Consider the following 22,679-nt stretch of genomic DNA (forward strand, 5'->3'; position numbering starts at 1 on the left):
GGCCCTTCTTCAACAGCGTCCTTTCTGCTTCAGCAAGCCATTATCAGCACGTAATAGGTGAAGGAAATGTGTTGTCATGGCTACATGGTTTGCAATCGGTGCAGTCAGAAAAAAACATCTGTGTATCTCCCTCCTTTGTCTTTTTATTAACGTGTCTCTTCATCTCTTCGTGACTTGAGAGGGCACGGTGCACTACATATCTCCAGAGTAGGACCCGCCTTCCCTCAAAAAGGGCTTTTCATTCCTCTTCAGGCGTTACGTCACCGCGAGCTATGATGCAGGTGCAAGGGGAAAGAATTGTTCCAATACCGTATGAGCATACAAGTCGCTCCTGCTGTGAGGAGTCAGGCACAGGTTGGCTGCTGGGAGGGGGGGGAGGGAGGAGGGGTGGCATCAGAGGCGAGGATTCTCCTGCGATGACGCAGACACCCTGCAAGGTCTATTTTTAAACCTACTGAAGTGTGCAACACCCTTTCGGCACAGCAACCTTCAACTGCGCCTTCAAACCAAAACAAACAGAGAGACGGAGAGGCCGACGGGGAGGCATGAAAGTGAAGCGGCAACAATGCATCTATGCTCTTTCTTTTCCTCTCAGGCTCACAGAGCCACAATGAAATATGGATTATGACTCCATATTGCTGAGACGCGGTGCTTTTAGGTTGAATGATTGTCTGGGCTTGGAATAAGAATAGGGTCGAATGGATGATCCCCACTAAAATGACTTGGCAGCACTTGAAAGCAGCGGCTGACTGAAGGTTCTGTCCTGGCCAAACACAGCACAGCTTGTATTCATTAAAGTCTCAGCTCCGGGTTTATCAGTGAATAGCACAGACTGGATGGGGCTCTTTCATATATATCCTCTTTATCTTCCCCTCTCTCTGGTCTTTTTTTCCCCCATTTCAAATCAAGTGAAATGTTGAGCTTCCTTGAATTGCAGATGTGCTTCCCGCTTATGTGGCGGTATCTCTGGCCCACGAGCCTCTAAAATGTCACCGCCTCGGTGTACAGGCCAAACTCAATAACCATGAACAGGTGCTAACCTTACATCCTCACATTCATGAAGGCAACAGCTCTGATCACAGTCTTAAAATAGAAGTATGAAGGTCAAAACCTACTGGCATCTATCCACACTCAATGACTGAATGGAAAGGTAATTTTATTCATGATTTTACACCATATCACAAGGTTCACCTCTGGCATACTGATCTAAAATCCTCATCTGCTATCAACTACAATCCAAAACAAGCTGGATTTCCCTCCCAGCTCTTCTCTTTGTTCTCTGGCATTGTGCTGAAATACTTGGACCCATCTGTCTTGGCTCGAAGTGATAACTAGCACTGCTTAAAACGCAACTGAAATGTATCATCTGCACTTTAGGATGACTCACTCCGGCTTGCCCTTTGCCTTGTAAACACTGTGTTTACAGCGCATCAGCCATTTGGACCCTAAAAAAAAAAGGCTTAATGAGAGTGCTGGTTTGAACAAGTGAAAGAAATCTGCCAATGTGGTGTCATAATTCAGCCTTATTCTTTCCATTGCTGTCTGCTTCAGTAATTGTGAGCAGCTTCATATTTAGTGTACAGGGTGATATTAATATTATCATCCAATTCTCGGCAAGAAGTGTTTTTAGATTCCCCTTTCTGAAATTTCCAATGGCTAATTTCTAGTTGTGCTATTTCAAAAACTATTTGCTATTTGATATCAAGTTTTATTTTCAAAGTGTTAACAGATTCAGACAGAAAATACCAAATACTGGCCAATATTTGAAAAAACTATATTTAAGCTTGTCGCTTTCTTGCTGAGAAGGTAGATGAAGATTGATACATCTTGTTCAAGACATAGCTTCAACAAGCAGCCGGTTAGCTTAGCTTGATACAAGGACTGGAAGAATGTGAAAACAGCTAGCCAACAAAATTCACCTACCATCATCACTAAAACTTATATCTCATCTGTTAATTTGTACAAAAACCAAAGGGTAAAAACAGCACACATTAGAGGTACTCGTAGGCACCTCTTACTCTTAATGCTGTTAGTCGTTGTTAGCTTTAGACTGAGCCAGGATAACTGTTACTTCCTGTTTCCAGTTCTCCTTTATGCTAGGCTAAGCTAAGCGGCTGCTGACTCCACCTTCATATTTACTGTAAAGACATGAGAGTGGCATCGTACTTCTCATCTATATCTCGCCAAGATGCGAATAAGCATACTTTCCAAAATGTTGAAATATTCTGTGATGCAACATGTGTTCAGAGGGTCGGTGGTTTGATACCCGGCTTCGGCAGTCGATGTGTCCTTGGGCAAGACACTTAACCCCAAGTTGCTCCCGAAGGCTTGCCATCGGTGTGGACTGGATGATGAATGTTAGTTAGAGTCAATTTCACAATTAAATATTCCGGAGCTCATGACAATCTACTTATCACTGACTTTCTTTGAGGCCCTTAAGGTGCTGGTGATGGGATTTTGCTACCTTTTGATGGAGCCAGACTAGCCGTTTCCCGATTTATCCAGTCTTTATGCTAAGCTAAGCTAAAAGGCCTAGGAGTATAGCTTCATATTTGTCATAAAGAATCTTCCTCTTGATCTTACCTCGGAAAAGAAAGCAAATGAGCAAATTTTGTCCAATAATGTCATATTTGACATATTTGACATTTTAACAAAACACAGGTCTTGCATGCTGAGAGCACAACACTGCTGGGCGTGTGACAGATACAGAGAGATAAGGACTTGTGTGTAATATGTAAAGCTTGTTTCAGGAATGTATCTCTCTGAAGCAAAGGGGGGAGAGCACACTGTGGAACAGACAAGATGGAGTCTCAGCAAGGCAACACCCCACACCCTGGGAGTCTCCCAGCTGGTGTGACACCAGACCATCTGTGGACCTGTTTATTCCAAAGAGCCGAGGTGGTCATGTGGAACCGTGTATCTCTGTGTGTTAATATGTATGTGTGTGTGTGTGTGTGTGTGTGTGTGTTTTGAATATAGTTTACCACTCACGCTGCAGGGCTTGAGAGACTTATTGAAAAGTGACAATTTGGAGTACTGAAATAGTTTATCTGGTACAGACTGACCCAGTTAAATACTACACCGAGCCCCAGAACGGACATAGCAATAATAATAATAATAATAATAATAATAATAATAATAATAATAATAAAATAATAATAAAGGGAAATAAATAATCAAAGATTAAAAAAACAAAAAGAAAGTACTTTTGTAAGATTTTGCAAAGGCTTTTCATTTTTGGTCTTTATGAGACCTATAGTAGTTTGATAAATAGAAATATGGGGAATTCAATTTGATGAATTTTACTGTAAAATGTATTGTACAACAGATACAGCGAGACAAGAATTAGCTAGCTAGCGCATCCCGCAGTACTCAAGGCCCCAAAAAGAGCACAGGTCATTGAATCCAGTTTCCATAGTAGCCATACCGTGTGATTACAATTACTGGGTCCGTCCCGAGATGCCATTGTGTTTCCTGATAGACTTAAATCGGGCAATAAGAGTTTTATTAATCAGATCTTTTTTCTATTTTGGTAAACCAAATTCCCAGTTTGATTACTTATCATTGGGTCCATACAAGTTGTACATCCATGGCCACTTCACTGGGAGGTGAGCGTGGCAGCTCTAGAGACAGACCTTCAGTTAGCCACTGCAGCAACTCGTATTCAGTCAACGCAAACCCCAGAACCTGGGGGTCACAGCGGGCTGGTGGCCACTGACAGCACTGGGTCTTACCTGTTTAAGAGTAGAAACAGAAAGCCAGCTGATCCGGAGGCGAAGCCAGGCAGTTCGTCATCAGCAAACCTCCTGTTGCCGCCATTTCGATTTGCAACAGTTGCTAACTAAAGTTCAGTTTCCAGAGCAGCCGCTCTTTCTAGCTAACTGATTCTTGTCTCATTTGACTTGTCTCTATATTTGAGGCCAATATAAAAATACAATTCTATGAACCATTCCAATGCTCCATTGTTGCAATTGTTTGCATGCTACTGACCTGCCAAATAAAAGCATATACTGCTTATTCTGCTACCCCACTAATTCAGAGGGAATTATTGCACTTTTGAATCCACCACATCTATCTGACTGACATATATTTCAGATCAAGAGTTTACATAACAAATATATTATAAGCTTATAACATATATGTGCATTTGAACCGCTGTTCCTCAACCTCTGTCCTGAGAGCCCTTGCAAAACAAGCAGGGTCTAGTTGTATTTTAGATGTCTATGATTCCCCTCTAAACTTATTACAGAGAGGACCACAAAATAAATATAAGCATTTTATTATTTAATAATAGCATTTAGCTTTTTTTCCTTTTATATCTTATATCTCATTTGTTAATTTGCCCAAACCCAAACAGCAAATAGCCCCTGTAAAAACACAACTGTTTGTGCAAATTAAAAAATAAGATCTTTATAATAACTGTGCTGGTAGTCACATTTTTTTTTAGCTTCAGAATGAGCAACAGAGTTTCCAGTCTTTATGCTAAGCTAGGCTAACCGGCTGATGACTCCAGCTTCATATTACTGTGCAGACATGACAGTGCCGCCGTTCAGCTCATCCATCTCTATGCAAGAAAGCGAATAGCATACTTTCCAAAATGGTGAACTATCCCATTGAATGGCCAAATTGGACCTGCAGATTTACTTTAGCTAGCTAACTGTACTAAACATTAAAGTTAGCATCATGTCAACCTGTACGCATCAGTATTAACCAACTAAAATTAGACTTTAAACTGATATTTCGTATTTTGATTTAAGTTTAATTTTCAATTGCATATTTTACATTATTGTTCTGTTGTATTGACACTTTTAGTCAAGCACAGGATGAGTGATTGTTCCACCACTACTAAGTGTAACAACACTGTTACTTAATATAGACTTTCATGTGAACGACAGCAGTAAAGAATGACAGTGATGCTATAAAGGGTGCTTCAGTATTTGGCATTAGGTCAGGTATTTCAAAAATAAACACTCATTATAAAGCCATTTATGAGCACCTATAACAGGATTTAGGTGTGTTTAGCTGGCTAGGTTTGCTCAGCCGTAATGACACTTCTGTGTACATAACACGTCTTTGACAAAGAAGGGAGGAGGAATTGTTTCAGCATAAAACCACAAAGCCATATCCTCCTCAGACCTGTGAGTCATACAGAGAGGCAAATGTGATGACCTCTTTAGTGAGCAATGCTTTTGGAACTCAAAAATATTGGTTAATGTTTCGCTTGTTTCCTTCAAATGACATCCAAACCAAAAGGAAGCCAACCAGCATGAAGAAGACAATCTCATTCCGTTACAGTTATCGATGTTTACGAATGTACCACACCGACACATGTCCACCCTGAAATAAACAAAGACGGGCTAAATGCAATGCGATGGTTCACACTGCTACAGTGAGTCACAATGGCTCTTCACAGCTGTGATGTCACGTGGCAATGAGACAGTAACCCCTCACCTGCAAACCCTGAACTGAGCCAAAGTTTACTGTTGATACGCTACAAGCTCCATGTTGCCACATGGACAGACTGCACAGTCAAGTCATTGTTAACCTCAAGTTGCCCTCATGACAGAGAGTGGCAACTCCTAGCAGGTGACGATCAATACGATCATCTGCTCAGGCAGAGGATTGCCCAATTGCAAAGTCTGCTACCAGTTAAATATTTAATAAAAATAACCGTTGTGTTTTAACAAGCAATAAACAAGTCGCTCTCCACAGATCATGTTCAACTGGAGTTTATTTTATTAAAAAGACCAGGGTGCAAATATGAAATTAAAAAAAATAAAGACAAGCATATCATTTTTAAGCATTTAATACAAACTTAACAATATAAACTATTTCAGTCCCTCTTGACATGTAAGACACTGACTCAAAATACTTTGTTATACCGTATTTTTTTTTTATCAAGTATTGCACAATGTAGGTACAAAATTAATATTCATACGATTACATTTTTTTTTTTTTCCCCATTGTATAGCAAAATCTTTTTAACCTCTTAACAGAAAATACAATTCATCTTTCAGAAAAAGCAAATATTCCTACACTTGAATCCCACCACTAAGGAATACTCTGTACACAATTTTTAGAATATTTGATGTACTTCTTTTTAAAGATGGGTTTCTTTTAACAATTATCTTTTTAAAAAAAGAAAAAATAAGGAAAAGCTGCTGCAGCCATCACAGATCACTGGAGTAGTAAAAAGATATAAATGCAACACCATGTCATAGAAACAATATATACTCTGATATCTTACAAACTCTGTACTAAATTAAATTATACAATTAGAAAAAGACCAAGTAACCCCACTTAGTAGTGCCAATTCATAAAAATCAGCCTTGTCTTACCACCTGTAAAATACTGTAGGAGGCCAAAACTTGAAGCTTGTATTTTTTCATTTTTTTAATGTTTTTTTTTGGAGTATTTTCTCAACATTGTAAAAAAATTTGTGCTTGGTTGGCAAAAAGGAAAGAAAAACAACGATGCATGTTGAATTGAAGTAACTGAGCTTGGATGTGTTTGTACAAGCTTTAAGTAGAAACAAACTCAAGGGGGCCCAGTAAAACACCCTTGGGCACATGCGCTTGACGGACTAGACACTATATCCTTGAAAGTCCATTTTTTTCTAAGTGTGCGTTTTGTTTTTCCTTCTCTTTGAGCCACCATCATTCATAAATAACATCGTTAATGATGAGTTTAGTTAGCCATGACCGGCTGGAATTGCTGGTTAGAATACTGCATGTTACTCAGACTGAAGCTGAGCCCGTCCATAAGGGACTTGTCGTTGAGGCTTCCGTAGGCCGCAAACACGTCAAAGGCATTGTTGTACTGCAGGGCGCCGAGACCCAGGGAGCCCTCCCCGGGGAACACGGCTCCGGGGCTGGCCTGACCCTGGAGGCTGGGGAACACAAACTCCTTGGCGTTAGGGGAGAGAGCGGAGGCCTTCTGCTGCTGCTGACCCAGGCCCAGCCCGTACAGTGAGTGCATGGAGGTGGAGATGGCTTTCTGCTTCAGTAGGGTGTTGACATTCAGACCCAAGTTACTGGTGGGGGAGGTGCGGGCCACCTTGCTGCTACTGCCACCGTTTGTGTTGTTGTTGTTGTTGTTGCCGCGGCCGCTGCTCTTCATCTTTGTGGAGCCGAATTTGGTGGCAGCGAAGGTAGCAGTGGTGAAGGTTAAGGGTTGGGTGGAGCGCGGCATGAAGGAGGGGCTCACGGCGGCAGACTGCCCGAAAGGAGGCGAGGGTGAGCTGGACTCTGAGGACGCCCCGACGGGGTCGCTGATTGGCATGAAGACCTGGGCCTCGGGGTTAAAGCTGTTCTTGATCTCCTTGTCCAGCTCCGACCCGTTCTCATTGTTATCGTCCACGTAAAGCACCTTGACCGGCCCCTTCTCCCCAATCTGGTAGGACACCTCAAACGGGTCGATCCACACGCTAAGGTCCTGAGGGAGATTATTCCGGACGTCCTCGATGTCCAGCCCGCTCTCTTTGGCTGCCTGCTCCACCACGGGGTCCACCTTCTCCCCTACATGGATGCACCTGAACCCCGAACCTTTGTATGGCTTATCCGGGTACCAGTGGCCTTCATATTTCTTCTTCAGCTGCCTCTCGAGCTCTTCGCCGAAGATGTTCACACGTCGTCGAGGGAGTTTGTTGTATAAATAGGAAATAATAAAGTTGAGTGCTACTTGAATTTCAAGCTGCATAGCTGCTTCAGAGGCGAGGTGATTCTTTTTTTTCCCGTCACAGAGTTTATTTTTCAGAGCGTCGTCAAAAAAAACCTCCACGGCAGCAGTGATCAGTGTAATGAAATAAAACTCTGTGTGCTTGTTGCCAAAATGAATATCCTTTCTGCAACAGGGTCGGGTTTAGGATCCTGAAACAGAGCAGAAAGAGGAAAGCATTAAGTAGATGAAGCCATTTGGAGTATAAGCAAATAAAAAGATCAAATTCAATAAAAAAAATAAATAAAAAAAAACTAATCATTATGATCGATGACGTTTCATCTGTATCATCTTCTGATAACTCTCCATTCACTCCCCCTCTCCACAGCAGTGCTGCAGCTCAGCTGTACAATATCAACAGCTATAAATAAACACAGGCCCCTGACTCAGAGACGGTGTCAGCAGTGTGTGTTCCCCAGCGGTCTAGTGTGACAGAAATACGCAAGCAGGGTTGACCTCTGCGGAGGGCGGAGGATCCGACGCCTGGTGTCAAGTCACAACCATGTTTCTATTGCCTCATTGTGGCGCACGGACATGTTCGGGCAAAACTCTCTTCATGGAATGATATATATATATATATATATATATATATATAGAGATTTCTGTTTTTTTAACCCCTAACCCGGCTGTTGAGCTACGCTACGTACAATCTTGTGACCAAAAAAAAAAAAATTGCTGTTACATAATCACCATTCAAAGTCTGAAGCAGAAGACCCTCCATGAATTACACGACGACGCTAATTCGATCAACGACCCGCTAGCATTAGCACGTCCACCTCAACGAAGGGTGTGAACGGACGTGTAGCTTGCTAGCTTTCCAGAAGCAACACACGCACGTTTATTAATGTTCAGCTCGAGCTGCCGGTTATCGGTGTTACACGGGCACGTAAAGCAAAACGGTTCCGTGACGTCAGCAGCGAGAGAACACGAACGTTCTGTTCGATCCGGACCGACGACGCGCTGGTCGACAGTCAGCTACGTAGCATCCGATTTAGCCGAGTCTGCTGGACAGCCTGGACAGAGGACTGTTAACACCAGCGTCCGATAAACACCACTGCGTGACAGTGTGAGCAACACAAAGGATATCCACACAACAACGCACACATAATTCAGTCCACGAAGAAACGGATGTCAAGTGAATATTTACTTACATGTAAATGTCCAGCAGCCTTTTCCTTCAGTGGCCAGAGTCCGGTCCAGCAGGCGTTATTCTCGCACAGCCTCTAGCGTTACTTTCTAAAGGAGATACAAAATGACGTCGCCTTCGTTGTGTCTTTATAATGATCCAGGCGGTTTTCTTCCGTGGGGGTAAAGTGGAATTCCGATTTACAGGCTTGCAAGCGAACTCCCCACAGCCTGGGAGTTTTTACAACTCTGCCCTTTAAAACTTGGGCTGGTTTGTCTTTATAGTAGTCCTCCGCCACGGACATGGAGGAGGTGGTGATGCGGCTCACAGAGGTCAACACCCAGCAACGTGTTTCTATTGGCCAGGCGCAGCCTCGTCATCGACAACCGCCCCGACTACAGCTGTGATTGGATGATTTTTGTGCTCAATCAACCGCAGGGTTCTATTTACGGTAGTGGTTTGCCTTTCATGTGCTCTGGACTATTTTATTCGAGCAGGTTTTGAGCTTAAATATCTTTTGAAATCTTTGTTTGGGGCAAAATACCTTTCCTTTAACACCATTAAAACAAATCTAACTGCATATGTCTGTTTCAAGTGATGCCAAGCCTTCTTAAATACCCTCTGTTATCAAAGGGTGTGCTTAGTCGTAAATGAAACCTACGGCTGAACAAGGAGTCCATTGAGACAAATGTGCTCAGTAGTCTGCATAATTGACAGCCAGAGTCAACACTGAAACGGAACTACATTTGGTCTGCTCTTCCCACTACAGGGTTAAACCGAGCTAGATAGCCCCTGTGGCGGAGGGACACACCTGTCACTGGTCGTGTTCCGGCTTCTCGCCAATAACATTTAAATGTCCCTTGAGCCGACTGCAGCTGTGTATCTAAACCAACAACATTTGCTTATTGAACATGGTATTCTACAAAACAGACAGAATGTCATAATTCCCATCAATATAAATTTGATCATTATCTCCCCACTGTGTAGCTGTGATACATTTGTCTTTATTATAAAGTCTGTGGACTGTGGAAATGCATTGATATATACACAACGGACCCCGACTGCTCTCCGGTTCCTGCATGTTGGCTTCTTGTTTTCAGCAGCTGTACAGTGCAAGGCCTAAGCTCTCTTCTGACAGGCCCAAGGTGTTTGACGCCACAGTCTGCTCTTACCTAACATGGGCTCCGGCACTGTGTGTTTGTACAATAAATACAATGCCACATGAATTGTACAGCTGGGGGGGGGGGGTGTTGGCAGGGCAGGGGAGGAGAATGAGTAGGAGTGAGGACAGGCTGTCCCTCTGGAGGGGGTGGGGGAGCTGAGACACAGAAAGTATTCCCTGACTCAAAAACCCGTATGTCATATCTGTAAATGTTACATTTGAGAGCTGATTTCTAGTAAATCTGCCTGCTACATACAGGCTCTCTAGAGGGAACAGTTTACGTCATTTCAGAGGCGTATGTGATTGGTCCCAATCAATATTAATACAATTTGATAGTGTGTTGTCCTAGTCATGTTCCTCACTAAATCATGATAGCAGAAATGAAAGACAAAATGGACACAATCCTCTCCTTCTCCGCTGAGTGAACGTATATGCTTCAAAGTGCATTATACATAATGGTAAACATCAGAGTGGCTTTAGACAGCCAGCTATATCCCCCCGTGAGAACATTTGCTTTAATAGAAAATACGGAAGTACAAAGAGCGGAGAAGCAGAGAGGAGTGTTTCATCATCGTCTTTTATAGACATTCTTGTCACTTTAAGTATGTTTCTTGTATTCACAGCATTACTCCTTTTCTCAACCAAGTCTGCACATATCTGAAAAAATGAGTAAATCTACACATTTAAGAGTAACTGCACACTTAAACTAAGCTACAAACTGAATATTACTGCACTGTGTTGAAATACATAAATGCTGGTGTCGATGTTGATATATCACCATTTCATGGTTGAAAATGGCTCAAAAATCCATTTACTGTAAATCAACCCTAATCTTACAATGCCAACTCTGAGATATAAAATAAATAAAATAATGTTAACACCCTCTCATGATATAATTATATAGTAACCACTGTGTAACATTGCAATCATAGCACAGCACAAGCTTGATCCTTTCTTTCTGTGGAAAGGAAATGACGCTATCAGCACACATCAACATTTGGTGAATCGGGGAAATGCTTTCCTAAACTGTGACAAGAGTGTTTGGATGAAGCACTAAGTTGTAATGATTAACAATTTTTTCTCATTAAGCGGCTGGCTAGTTAGCTAGCTAACGTTAGCTTGCCAATCCCAGCATGTTTTCATGCTTACATTAAACTGGTTACAGAAAATGAGCAGAACAGAAGGCTGGTGGCCAGTGGGGCCAATGCTGGATGGCTGTTCCCTGCTGCTAGGAGAAAACAGCGGGGACGAGAGGAACCACGGTTTGAGCTAGCTGAATTTGAGTTGCTAAAGCCGTGACGGTCCATTCTACGAAGCTCACGCCCGCTCTCCTCCCGGCAAAGTCCACTCCCATTGGCCGGGAGTGAGGATGAGGTTGTAATTCTTGTCTCATTGGTCGTCTGATAAAGATAAGATAAGATAAGATAAGATAAGATAAGATAAGATAATCCTTTATTAGTCCCGCAGCGGGGAAATTTGCAGGCTTACAGCAGCATAGAGTTAAAGTGCACACAAGAGACATAGTAAAGAAAGACAAGATAAAAATAAAAATGAAAATAAAAATAAAATAAAAAACAAGTATTATAAATAAGCAATAAAAACAGTAGAAAAACACAATAATTGAAATATAATATTTACAGACAGAAAAAAAAACTATATTAACTATTATTGCAAACTATTATTAAAGAGTAAATTCATCAAATTAAGTGCCACATATTGCTGTTTTCCAAGCTGCTGTAGCTGTCATGTTTGACCATAGCCTGTATATAAGAATTGGAAGTAGTCATCATGACATGTCTCTTTAAGCCCCATTCCCGACAAAGCCGATTCTGCTCTGATTGGCTTGTGAGAAATATAAGGTGCACCTCATAGACTGTATATAAGAAGTGGACATAGTCATCGTGATAGCCCCCATTGGTTTGTGGACTGCAATTTTGAAGCCTCGAGTTCAGCGATTTCACCGACGCCATCTTAAATTGCGACTGTGGCCATCATTTTCTCATAGACTTCTATACAATCAGACTTCTTTTTGCAACCAGAAGGGTCGCCTGCTGGTCAGTAGAGAGACTGCAATTTTTCAGACTTTTCTGCAATGGCTTCACTCAGCAGAACTGGTGGTTGCCGCCTGTGTTTGACAGTGCAGCGTTTAGGCTTTTTTCTCATAGGGAAGTGGGCGTGGTTTCATCTCTCAGCCCCTTATCCACTTCTTAGCATTTTTCAAAAATATGCAGTGGGCGGCTTAGGCTCAGACCTGGGGTGAGGTTACACTTTACCCCCCCCCCCCCCTGTGTATATGTTTATATTGAAGTTAATCGTGGTTCATCACAATGCTACAGTCGATAGATCAGTACCACGTCCTGGTGCCATAAAAAAAGTGCCATCAAATGCAGATGCCCTCCTCCTCCTCTCTGGTGATCACAACCTGGTACATCACCTGTCCCACCAGCCTCCCTGTGTGCCAGCAAACCTCTTGCTGGGGCGGTGTTTTTCCAGCAAACCCTGGATCAATCCTGAGATAAAGACCCTCCTCAAGGAGAAGAAGAGGGTCTTTAGATCAGGAAACAGGAGGAGCTGAGGACTGTGCAGAGGGAGCTGAGGAGGAAGATAAGGGAGGGGAAGAATATCTACAGGACAAAGATGGAGGATCAGCTGCAGCAGAACAACATCAGCGGAGTCTGGAAGAGCCTCAAGGCCATGTCTGGCCACAAGGGGCCGAACCAACAGCCTGTGGGGGACCAACAGTGCTGTTCTTCAAGCCTCCAGATTGAATCTCAGCAGGTGTGAGAGATGAGTCCCTCACCACTGGGGTTCTCGTGTGATGGATGACCGAACACAAACTTAACACACCGCAGGGGGGTGGGAGGCCTTGGAGACACACCAAGGCCACCAGAGCAGGCCTGCTTTTTTCTCTCTCACACAACAGTAATTGTGTAACTACGACCAAATGTTCAAAACATGTTTCAATTTGCACGACAGGCTGCAATGCTATTTTCCCAAGCACTGTAAGAAATACCCTGAGCAGGTCCAGAATCCCTCTGCTCATTCTCCCACTGCATCTGCTCGGTTAGTAAGTGTTAGTTTTGGCTGTGGGTATATGCAGTGCTTAACAATGACCTATTTGTTATTCTCCATCAGCATATGGATCTGGTCAGCAGCAAAAGTTTCCTCCTGTTGTTGTGAGTCCGTCTGGCTGGGACCTTGAGGTAAACACAGCTAATCAAGCGAGATGTTTTGGGTGCTCCTGAGACCTTTTTCAACTCCGTCCAGCCATTTTTTATGCAGTGGTCTGCTGGAGCAAGGAAAGCCAAGAAGAGACTTTGTCAGGAAGGCCAGCAGTGCGGGGTGTCCATTGGATACGGTGGAGGTGGTGGGAGACAGGAGGGTGTGACTCATGCAAATTTTTGTGAAGTCAGTCCACATAGACATTTTACGCCTTCTTTTCACAAAGCTGTGAAGCCCTTTTCTCTTCTCTCTGGCTTTGTAGCTGCACACTAAGCTCTGTTCAAATCCCAGATGTGGTCGCTGGATAATAATTTGATATGCGTAACATCACATGCTCAATACTTGGGGGGGGATTAAATGTAAGAGTACAAAATATGAATATGTGCCACCCTTTGTTTGCTTACGACCAAGAAAAGGATGACAAGAAACAGTCGTTTTATAAGGAAAGCAATTGGGTTCTTGCCTACTGAACTGAAAGGAGTGTCACGAAAAAAAGCATTGCTCATGTGAGCATGCTGTATAATGAAAGCTGTCACGGACACAGCATTCATTCCTTTTGGCTATTTGACTAACACCCAGAGAGCTTGGGTAGATTTATTAGATCCTGTTCTTTTCCAGTGGACTTCAAAGCTCTAACAGTGATAGGGAAGGTGACTTCATTCAACAGTAACGAAATGCATTATATTGGTTTTGCCCTGACTGACACAAATTGTCCATCTCTTTTCTGTTTCTCGGCACGACTTCTTTTTCACTACGACGTGACGCTACAAAACACGAGTTAGGTTTAGGCAACTATACCGCTTAGTAAGGTTTAGGAAAACTGTCATGATACTTCAAAACAGCACTTTCGGACATGCGGTCTCCATCACGATCTTGTGGTTGAACGTCCCCCCGCCAACCATAAGTGTTCTTTGTCAATATTTAATACTAAGCCACTAGCTCTGACCGCTGCATAGTGGCGTGGATGCGTTTAGTCTGTGCGTACACATTCCACCGTCAATAGATTGCATTTCGTAGACTGCTTTTGGTGACAATTTCACGACCTGCCATGGTACTTTGCAGGATGAAGCAGAGACTTCTTTAATATTCTATTCAATTCTAGATTAGGTATCTCATGTAGCACTTTGCTTCTTTCCTTAGAAGATGAACAAGTCTAATTCAAAATGCAGGCCAAAATAAATGGATTGCTATGAAAAACTTTACTTTCCTGCAGTTCCTCATTAAAACCTGCGCCCCTTTAAAATCTTAGGTTCACTTATCCTCATCTCTATTTATTTCCACAATCCACATTAACATCTAACCATGTGCGGCAGCATAAATCTCCATGTATATTGTAGACAATAGGGTCAACCAAAACATGTTGCATCTTTTCTCTTTTTTAAAGCTGCTATAATTCATATTTTTATATTAACAATTCATCACAACTCTGTGTAATGTGAAAATGGTCACTAGTAGTGATGAAACCTACAGAGCTTTATCCCCCGACTTTGCAGCTCCAGCTCCCCTCAGCTCTAAGGAGCATTTTATCTTATTTCAGCTAATTCTTTTGGAGTTCTGACCTGCCAATTTACTGTTTTAGTTGACTCTCACTGCTCTCAACAGTGTTGTTTTTCAGCCGCAGCATGTAGCTGTTTTTTTTTCCAATAAGGCTCTGATGAACCAACTGTATTGCCCAGCACCTAAGGTGCACCTAAGGTGCTGGGCAATGACAGTTAATATTGGACTTACAGTTGTACAAAAACACTTCTCCAAATTAATATTAACATTGTGTCGATGCAGTCACAGTGGATGGCTACACTAGGTCACCGCAATGTCACTTTTTGTCCTTTAAAGGGAGACTATCTATTGTTGTCCGACTGCCACATGCAGATAAGGGTTAATAATTAATGGTAAAACATAATGTAACAGTAATGCAAACAGAGAAGAGTTATAAAGTCAGCAAGCTGACTCACTACGTCACCCACACAGCGATATGGCTAACATTAGCTAACATTAGCTACAGAGGTACTGGTCATACCAGACCAAGTGAGATTGTATCAGCAAAACCCCTAAATGTATTAAAGTGATAAAAGTCTGTTTTATTGCTTAAGAACTTAGCTTTACATTTATAAGAGGGAGACTTTGTTATTTTGTCTCTCAAATTTTCTCACACAGGTAGCTACATTGGAAAATATTTCTACCAAAATATCTACATATGATTTATGAATATATATATAAATGAAATATACATGGTTTAGATTTTTAAAAGTGTTAAGAATGCAAATCAGTGAACTGAGGAAGTATGAAGTGTGACCATGTAAGGGTTTGGGCATTATTGACATTTGATCAATTTCCTACCTTTGCTAAAATGAAAGGATCAGTAACAACCAGTTATTCTTTCAAATATGCTAACAAAAAAACAAAACCTGATTATGAAAACAAAATATTGAAAATTGACAGATATTTTAAGATAACCTGACCTTCAAAACATGATATTATGTTTATGTTCCATTTCAGTGCAGTTTTGGCACTGACATTTTGTACCAGTACAGTTTCTTGCAACCCTCCAAACACAAGGTTCTCTTCAGCAGGTATATTTTGCTATTTAATCCGTAGAGAAGTTCTTTCTGTGCATATATATCATTTACTAGCTGAACAAGTGTGATCCTGCGTGGAACACAAGTTTTACTGCTCTGTTGTTGAAATACAGTCTTGGCCGATGTGGAAGAGGAGGTGGTGCTCAATTAGTATTCATAGCAGATCTGTAGTGACAGCAATCTAAGATTATGGAGCTCGCTGGAATTTATAGCTTCATGCACTCACGCACAAGCACCTGCTTTATTCTACCCCTTAAATTCAGAAGGAATGACGGCCCTTTAAACACTCGACCGTGATGATAAAAGCAGGCAGAGAGCGACAAATCTGCAGCACGTTTGAGCTGTTGACACAGGAAAAATCATTTCAAAGTTTACTAAATGAGTCTTTGCTCTGGTACACGGATCTGGTGTTACATGCTGCTTCCTCTTGAGTTTGTTTACAGCCAGGCAGAGGAAGGCCAGAGAGCGCTTTTTCACACCAGTGCCAGGAATGACATTAATATAAGCAGCTGTAATATTTGCTCCGTGGACAACACAGACATTTCTCGGAAGCTCTGAGCTTAGCTGCCATACATCTGTAAAAAAGGACGAGGTGGTGTTTATGTGGAATAATGAGCGTGTTCATGCCGTGTAGCACCCGCCGGTTTTACATTTGAGCCTGGTTACAGTGTCGTGACCCCTGGGCAGATTCATATCAAGCCATCTGGAGGAGAAGGAAGGTTACACAATAGGGGATCAGCTGAGCTCCTCCTATTTAAATACCATTCTGCTGTACTATTTGGTTTCATGTTGGTGGGGGATTATGTTTAGCAGCCGGGTGTTGTGTCATGAATCGGCCTAACTGAGCAGAACACAGTGGCGTTGAGCTTAATAACACGGGCATGGCACGGATACAAGATCGCTCTGTGGGTTGTTTCTTTTCGCCGCTGTCCCGCCTCAGAAGGCCCGCCGTACGGCAGAGCTGTGCCCTTGCACAGTACCATCGACTTTTTTTGAAAAATTCAATTACGCTCTGAGATGAACAGCCAGTGCTTGTGGACAGAATGGGTTTTAGAGTGAGAGCCATCCATTGCAGTGGGAATGTGTCACATTTCCATGCATAGTGAATGGAGTACGCAACAGTAGGCAGGCCGTTCCTGTCATTGTGATTTGTATTTTTACCCCCCTCTTCCTCTGCTCCTCTTCCATTTGGACTGTAACCTCCTCCCCCGCCCGCCACACGCTCCTTAAAACAGATTTCTGTCATCTCCCCTCCCCTTGTGTGGGTTGAGATCCGTCCCTGGGCAGCCACTGCGATGGGTGATGTCAGATTATGCAAACAACACGCATCATCAGCACAAGATATTAACAGAAACATTAGCGTGCACAAGCTCCAATGCATCCCTCAAAACACTTTTTTTTTCTCACATGAACTCCCATAAAAGCGTTCAAACGGCCAGAATTTGCACAGACCCTCTATTGAGAAACCCTCAATGCTGTTTCCCAGAAATGATGTCAATGTAGTCATGGCAACTATTCTTACACATTACCCAATGCTCTTCCACAGTTAAGAGTAGCACTCAAGTGCTATTTTTCTGACAAATGTCAGATCTCATCTCTTAAATGGCATTGAGGTTTTTTTTCTCTAGAGTTGGTAGTTTAAAATGCAAAGGAGGAAAGGTAGTGCACAGGCCACAGAGACAAACGTGATGGAGAGGAGCGAAAGAGGAAGCAGCTATGTTAAGGTTAATCCTTCGCTTTGTTCTGCCTTCATAAACAGCTGACCAGGATGGAGAAACGGAACAAGAAGGAATAATGAACTAGAAATCATGATTGTTCATGTGCGAGTATAATAGCTTGCTGATTCACTCCATATATGTATTGTAAACACCCTGATGGGAGCACAAGAGGCCTTCGCTAAATACATTGAATATTCAGTGAATCACTCAGGAAAAGTGACATATGATTTTGATGAGAAAAAAGGTGGGTTGTCTGTAACCTCGCCTCCACCAGCAGCAGCAGCAGCTGTCAGTGCTCTCTGGTTCCGAGAGCTGACACAGTGCTGTTGGGGTAACAAGAGAAGGTGGAGCCATATTTCGCTGATGGATGTCCTTTAATAGAAATGGAGAAAGGTGATAGGCTGGGCAAAAGAACGAGCGTGAGAACACAAAAATGAGCCGCGGTGCAGAAAAACGAGTGTTTTCAGGGCCTGCTGCGGGGGTGGGGGTGGGGGGTGGGGGGGGGGGGGGGGAGTAATTGTGACATTGCTCTTTGGCTGGGTATTGATACTCAGTGCAATTTAGCCCAGTAATCAGAAAGCATTGGGGTGAATACTCAACACCGATCAATCCAGTCAATTCAGGCGCTTTGGATGATAAATGGCAATGGCAGCACCTAACACATACACATGAATGATAAAGGGAAGAATTTCCTCGTAGGCTCCCTCCTGATAGAACACTTACTCTTATTGTTCAGCCTAGATTCTCTACCAGGGCCTTGTGCTATACAGATGTTTATATATATTCTATGAACGGCATTAGCAGGAGACTAATTATAGGTTCATATTGTGATCACTTGGAAATATGTCTCATTACGTTCTGATGCTTTGGCTCAATTTAGGGCCTGCTTGTTTTTGTTACAAGGGTCAGAAATACACACTCAGTGTTATCTCGTCATGCAGAGAGTTTTGGGTTTATTATTCTGATTAGGATTATTTGCCCAGGTTTTGAAAGAAGAGCGTTCACTGGAGCTGAAGGAATAGTCCCTAAAAACTGTTGACAGCGTGTGCCGTCATTTGTAAATTTTGCTCAACTTTAACAGGGTAGTGGCAAAAGTGACAGAGACGGATATCTCAAAACCTGGACGCATAAAACTGAAACTATCTCCATGGCTATATAGGCTATCAGTAGAGGTTAAGGTAATAGTCCAACACTTATTTGCTTTCTAACATTTGTAAAGAATATTGGAGGAACATGTTACACCACTTTCATGTCTGACATGAAGTATGGAGCTAGAGCCATGAGGCCATTAGCCTGGCTTAAAATAAACTGGTAACATGGAGGATTGCTAGCACAGCTAGTTCCAAAATACACCTACCAACACCACCAAAGCCCACCAATTAACATATTGTATCTTGTAAGTTAATTCAATTCACAACCTGAGATGAGCCAACCCCTTTACAGTTAAAATGGTTAGAAAGTAATCACTGACGATGACATATTAGCGCTCTGCAGTTAAAAAATAGCATAATAGTCCAAGAAAAAAACAGTTTATGGTTTATAATCAATAAGGTTTTTTTCTTGGAATATCCCCTCCCCCAATACGGCTTCGTTTTTTTACCTGCAATGGCCCTTCTACACCGCCGTGAGCCTACTGGCTTAGAATAAATGTTAATGATTATCATCAACCTGAACCACAGAAATCAACATTTCTGTGAGTGTTAACATTGTAAAATAAGAAAAGTTGGTCGTTGGTCAACTGTTCTCAAGCTTCTCTTTTTTTATTCTGATAGGAGTGAAACCACTGAGGAACAGATGGTTTACTGCAGTAACACACTCCACTTTTTTATTACAGTTTCAGATTTACACCTGCTTCTAAAAACAGCTTGTGAAAATGTGTGGATCCTCAGTTGCAGCTGTAGTAGAATAAGGACTCTGGGTCGGTGACTTGTTGACCATGTTGCTCTCAGTTTGTCAGTAGATAAGCCTCTTCAAAATCTTTGACCTTAGTGGGTCAGCTTCCCTCCTATCTCTCACCATCCAAAACCAACGTCATGTGTCCCTTTGTTACGCCACCTCCTATGAGTACAATACAAAAGGCCACACAAGGCCACTCCAGTGCTCGCCCACAATGAAGCTGAGCTGTGTCAATCCCACAAAGCTGCTGGTGTTGGGAAACATCCACTGCCTAGTGGGACACAGAGACTCAGTCTCAACACCAATAGCTTAGCTTACAATGTGAAATGGGAAATTTCCTACATCCTGGTTACTGATGTAATACGATTTGTAGTAAATTCTACACTAGACACACCACAGGGCTGAACTCCTTTCATTCACAATTGTTATCACACATAATTCATGGCATAACTGAACATTTGGATCATTTCATTCTTTGTAAAATCAGCTACTGAATGCTAAATGTAGTCTTTAGCTTTGTTAGCAGAATAGCCCTAGTCATGGTGCCCTGAGTTTTAATCCTACTGACCTTGCTGATCTGACTTTGTTGATCCCTGATTTTTTTTCCGCCGGTAGATTTCACTTATCCTCTCAAATATCTCAACATCTATCAGATGGATTGGCACAATAATGTGTACAAACATTCATGGTCCCCGAGGATGAATACCACAGACATTGATGAGCTACTGGCCTTTTCTCCATCATGTGGACATTGTTGTTTTTTTGTGGGGGAAAAAATGACCAACAACTATTGGATTGATTGTCATGAAATTTTGTACACTCACTCATGTCTCCGGATTGTAGTAACTGCTGGGTTTCCGTGATGACTTTTCATCTAGCGCCACCATTAGGTCAGAATGAACGACATTCCCTTCAGCCTCAGCTGTATTTGTGGTTATTGGTGCTTATTAGCTCATGTTTTTATGCTAACACACCAAACTTGTTAGCAGCAATGTATTTAAATACAGCTTCACAAAGCTGCCGACATGGCTGTAGACTCTTAGGGTCCTTTCACACCTACCTTTTTGGTCTGGACTTTTGGACTTATCCATTTGATCCGAGCCAAAATTACAGGTGTGAGAACATTAATTTGAATGGTCCAGACTTTAAGTTCACAACCAAACAAAATGGGCCAAAGCAGCACATGAAGTAGTTTTAAAAAAACAAAGACTGTGAAGTGAATGTAAACAGGACGACAAATATTGGTTTGTGGACTGCCGTTTGGAAAACTCGAGTTTGGCTTCTTGGTTATCGCCATCTTGTTTTTTGGTATTGAGGAGTGACACGAGAGGGTGGAGCTAAGTAAAACTCAACAATGAATAAGGTGTAGGACCCTAAAGCACCCCCTGCTTTATTGTCTATTTTACTCTAAATGGGAACATAATCTACTCAATGAAAATTAAGAAGACTTGGGATTGATAGCAGAAACTTCTGCATTGGCTTCACTTTGTAACAAAAATGTAACAAAAACACTTTGGCCTTGGCTCAGACTTTCAGGTGTGAAAAGGCCCTTAGTCTTTTTTTGTGTACACTAACCAAAAAACTACTTGGCTCTAGATTTGTCCACAGTCCAACCTGCAAAGCCAGTTAATAAGCGTTTGGTTTGTGCCTCGGCTTACCGAGAGGCAAATAAATAAGCTTCTGTATGTACAGCCCAGTGTGGCTGACCGTCTCCCCTTGAGTTAAGTCCTGTCAGGTATTTACTTAGCCCAGTGTTTGCTGTCTGCCGTGACCTACGGTGTGGGTGGAGAGACACCCACAGCCCTGAACCGGGATCAGGCCTGGTAAGAGCCGACAGATTGGGAAGAATGTCACAGGGAAGTGGTGGGCAATTCCGTGTCCGTGTGAAAATACATTAATCACAAATCTGCCCCTGATTGAAACGAAAGGTCAAAGAATGAACCCAAACATGCCTCTCTGAGCTCCCCCATCAGACCACTTCTCTCTCCATTTTTTTCCTATTTCTTCACTCTATTGTGTAAGCGCTTCCTTCTTTACACTTAGCTCTGTTATATTTGCCCTCTTTCCCCTGAGACAGATTGCTCTTCTTATCTGTACTTCTTTCCATAAAATGTTCTATATTCCCCCCCCCCTCTCTGCACTCAGTCGCAGTGTGAGTGGCTGAAGTCTGGAGCGATGCCAGCACAAACAGCTTGGGCAAACCTGCTCTCAGAACAGGGTCCATAAGAGCATAAGAGTGTGTGTGTGTGTTTGTGCGAGCGTGAATCACTCACATGACTGAGTCCAGGACACTGTGCCATGTGTCTCCGAGGTCAACATGTACATCCTCATTTTGGTATGAATAGGGCAGGATGAACTGACCACCCCAATATGTATGCCTTCCCTTTTCATTGGAGTGGTGTGATGTCTGCTTATAATAACAGCAGGGCATATTGCACACACATGCTGCATTAATCAGCTGAGTTATTGATAATTGCCTACCAATTACCTACCAATATAGCAGTGTGGCAATAAGACATGCAGTACCAGCAGCACACAATAACTCATTTATCTAAAGGGAGAACATTTCCCAAGATAAGCTTGCAAGATAAATCAATAGGATAAACAATTAGGGCAATAATCTTGTATTTAGATTTAAAAAACAGCTTGTTTGTTTTAGAAAACTAGTACTGACCAAGATGAACCATTTGACTAATTTCATCTCAATGTCACATGCCTTAAATTGATCTAAAATCATAGAAACAACAACATGCTAATGATCCACCTCAAGCCCAAACTGCGAAATAATTCTATTTAAATAAGTCAAGTTGTTAATGAGTCCCACCAATCTATTGGTTTGGTTTACATTCATTGCTGTAAGATTGTTTCCAAACAAGTCAACTTATTTCAAAGATTTTCAGGAAATGGGTTAGTTTCTTGAAACATGACAGAATATGGCAAATTGCTCATGAAAAAAAATTCTTGATTTTAATTTTAATGCTGCACTAATTTATCTTTTTTTGGCCATTTGGGGGCAGTGCAACAGTGTGTAACAACAACATTGACTTATTTCACCTTCTAACAACCAATATGGTGACAGAGCCGTATTCCAGTCATTTGAACTCGTCCTTTCAGCTCTTTTTGGTCTCCACCAACTCCTGAGAGAAATATCTGGCTCTTTAGCTGCTATGGTCACAGGTTGTACTAAAACGTTTACGGACCATTCTCTGTGGGTTCGCCACTATCAGCAACAACTTCCTCATTGCACGTAGCCCTTTGTTTCT

At 42.2% G+C, this 22,679-nt stretch overlaps 1 protein-coding gene across 1 annotated transcript; it reads right to left on the bottom strand.

Moving 5' to 3' along the window:
- Positions 1 to 5,713: 5,713 nt before the first annotated feature.
- tob1b (transducer of ERBB2, 1b) lies at positions 5,714 to 9,115 on the bottom strand. Its single transcript, XM_054598900.1, has 2 exons — positions 8,868 to 9,115; positions 5,714 to 7,868 (listed from the first exon to the last, which is right to left on the bottom strand). The coding sequence occupies exon 2, from the start codon at positions 7,696 to 7,698 to the stop codon at positions 6,688 to 6,690; it is 1,011 nt and encodes a 336-aa protein (XP_054454875.1). The 5' UTR covers positions 7,699 to 7,868; positions 8,868 to 9,115; the 3' UTR covers positions 5,714 to 6,687.
- Between the last annotated feature and the right edge of the window lie 13,564 nt (positions 9,116 to 22,679).

This window comes from Anoplopoma fimbria, chromosome 5 (genome assembly GCF_027596085.1).
Source record: "Anoplopoma fimbria isolate UVic2021 breed Golden Eagle Sablefish chromosome 5, Afim_UVic_2022, whole genome shotgun sequence".
Lineage (NCBI taxonomy): Eukaryota > Metazoa > Chordata > Actinopteri > Perciformes > Anoplopomatidae > Anoplopoma > Anoplopoma fimbria.

What these genes read in the sequence shown, in the direction of transcription:
- tob1b (XM_054598900.1), bottom strand. Translation starts at nt 7,698, where the DNA reads ATGCAGCTTGAAATTCAAGTAGCACTCAACTTTATTATTTCCTATTTA.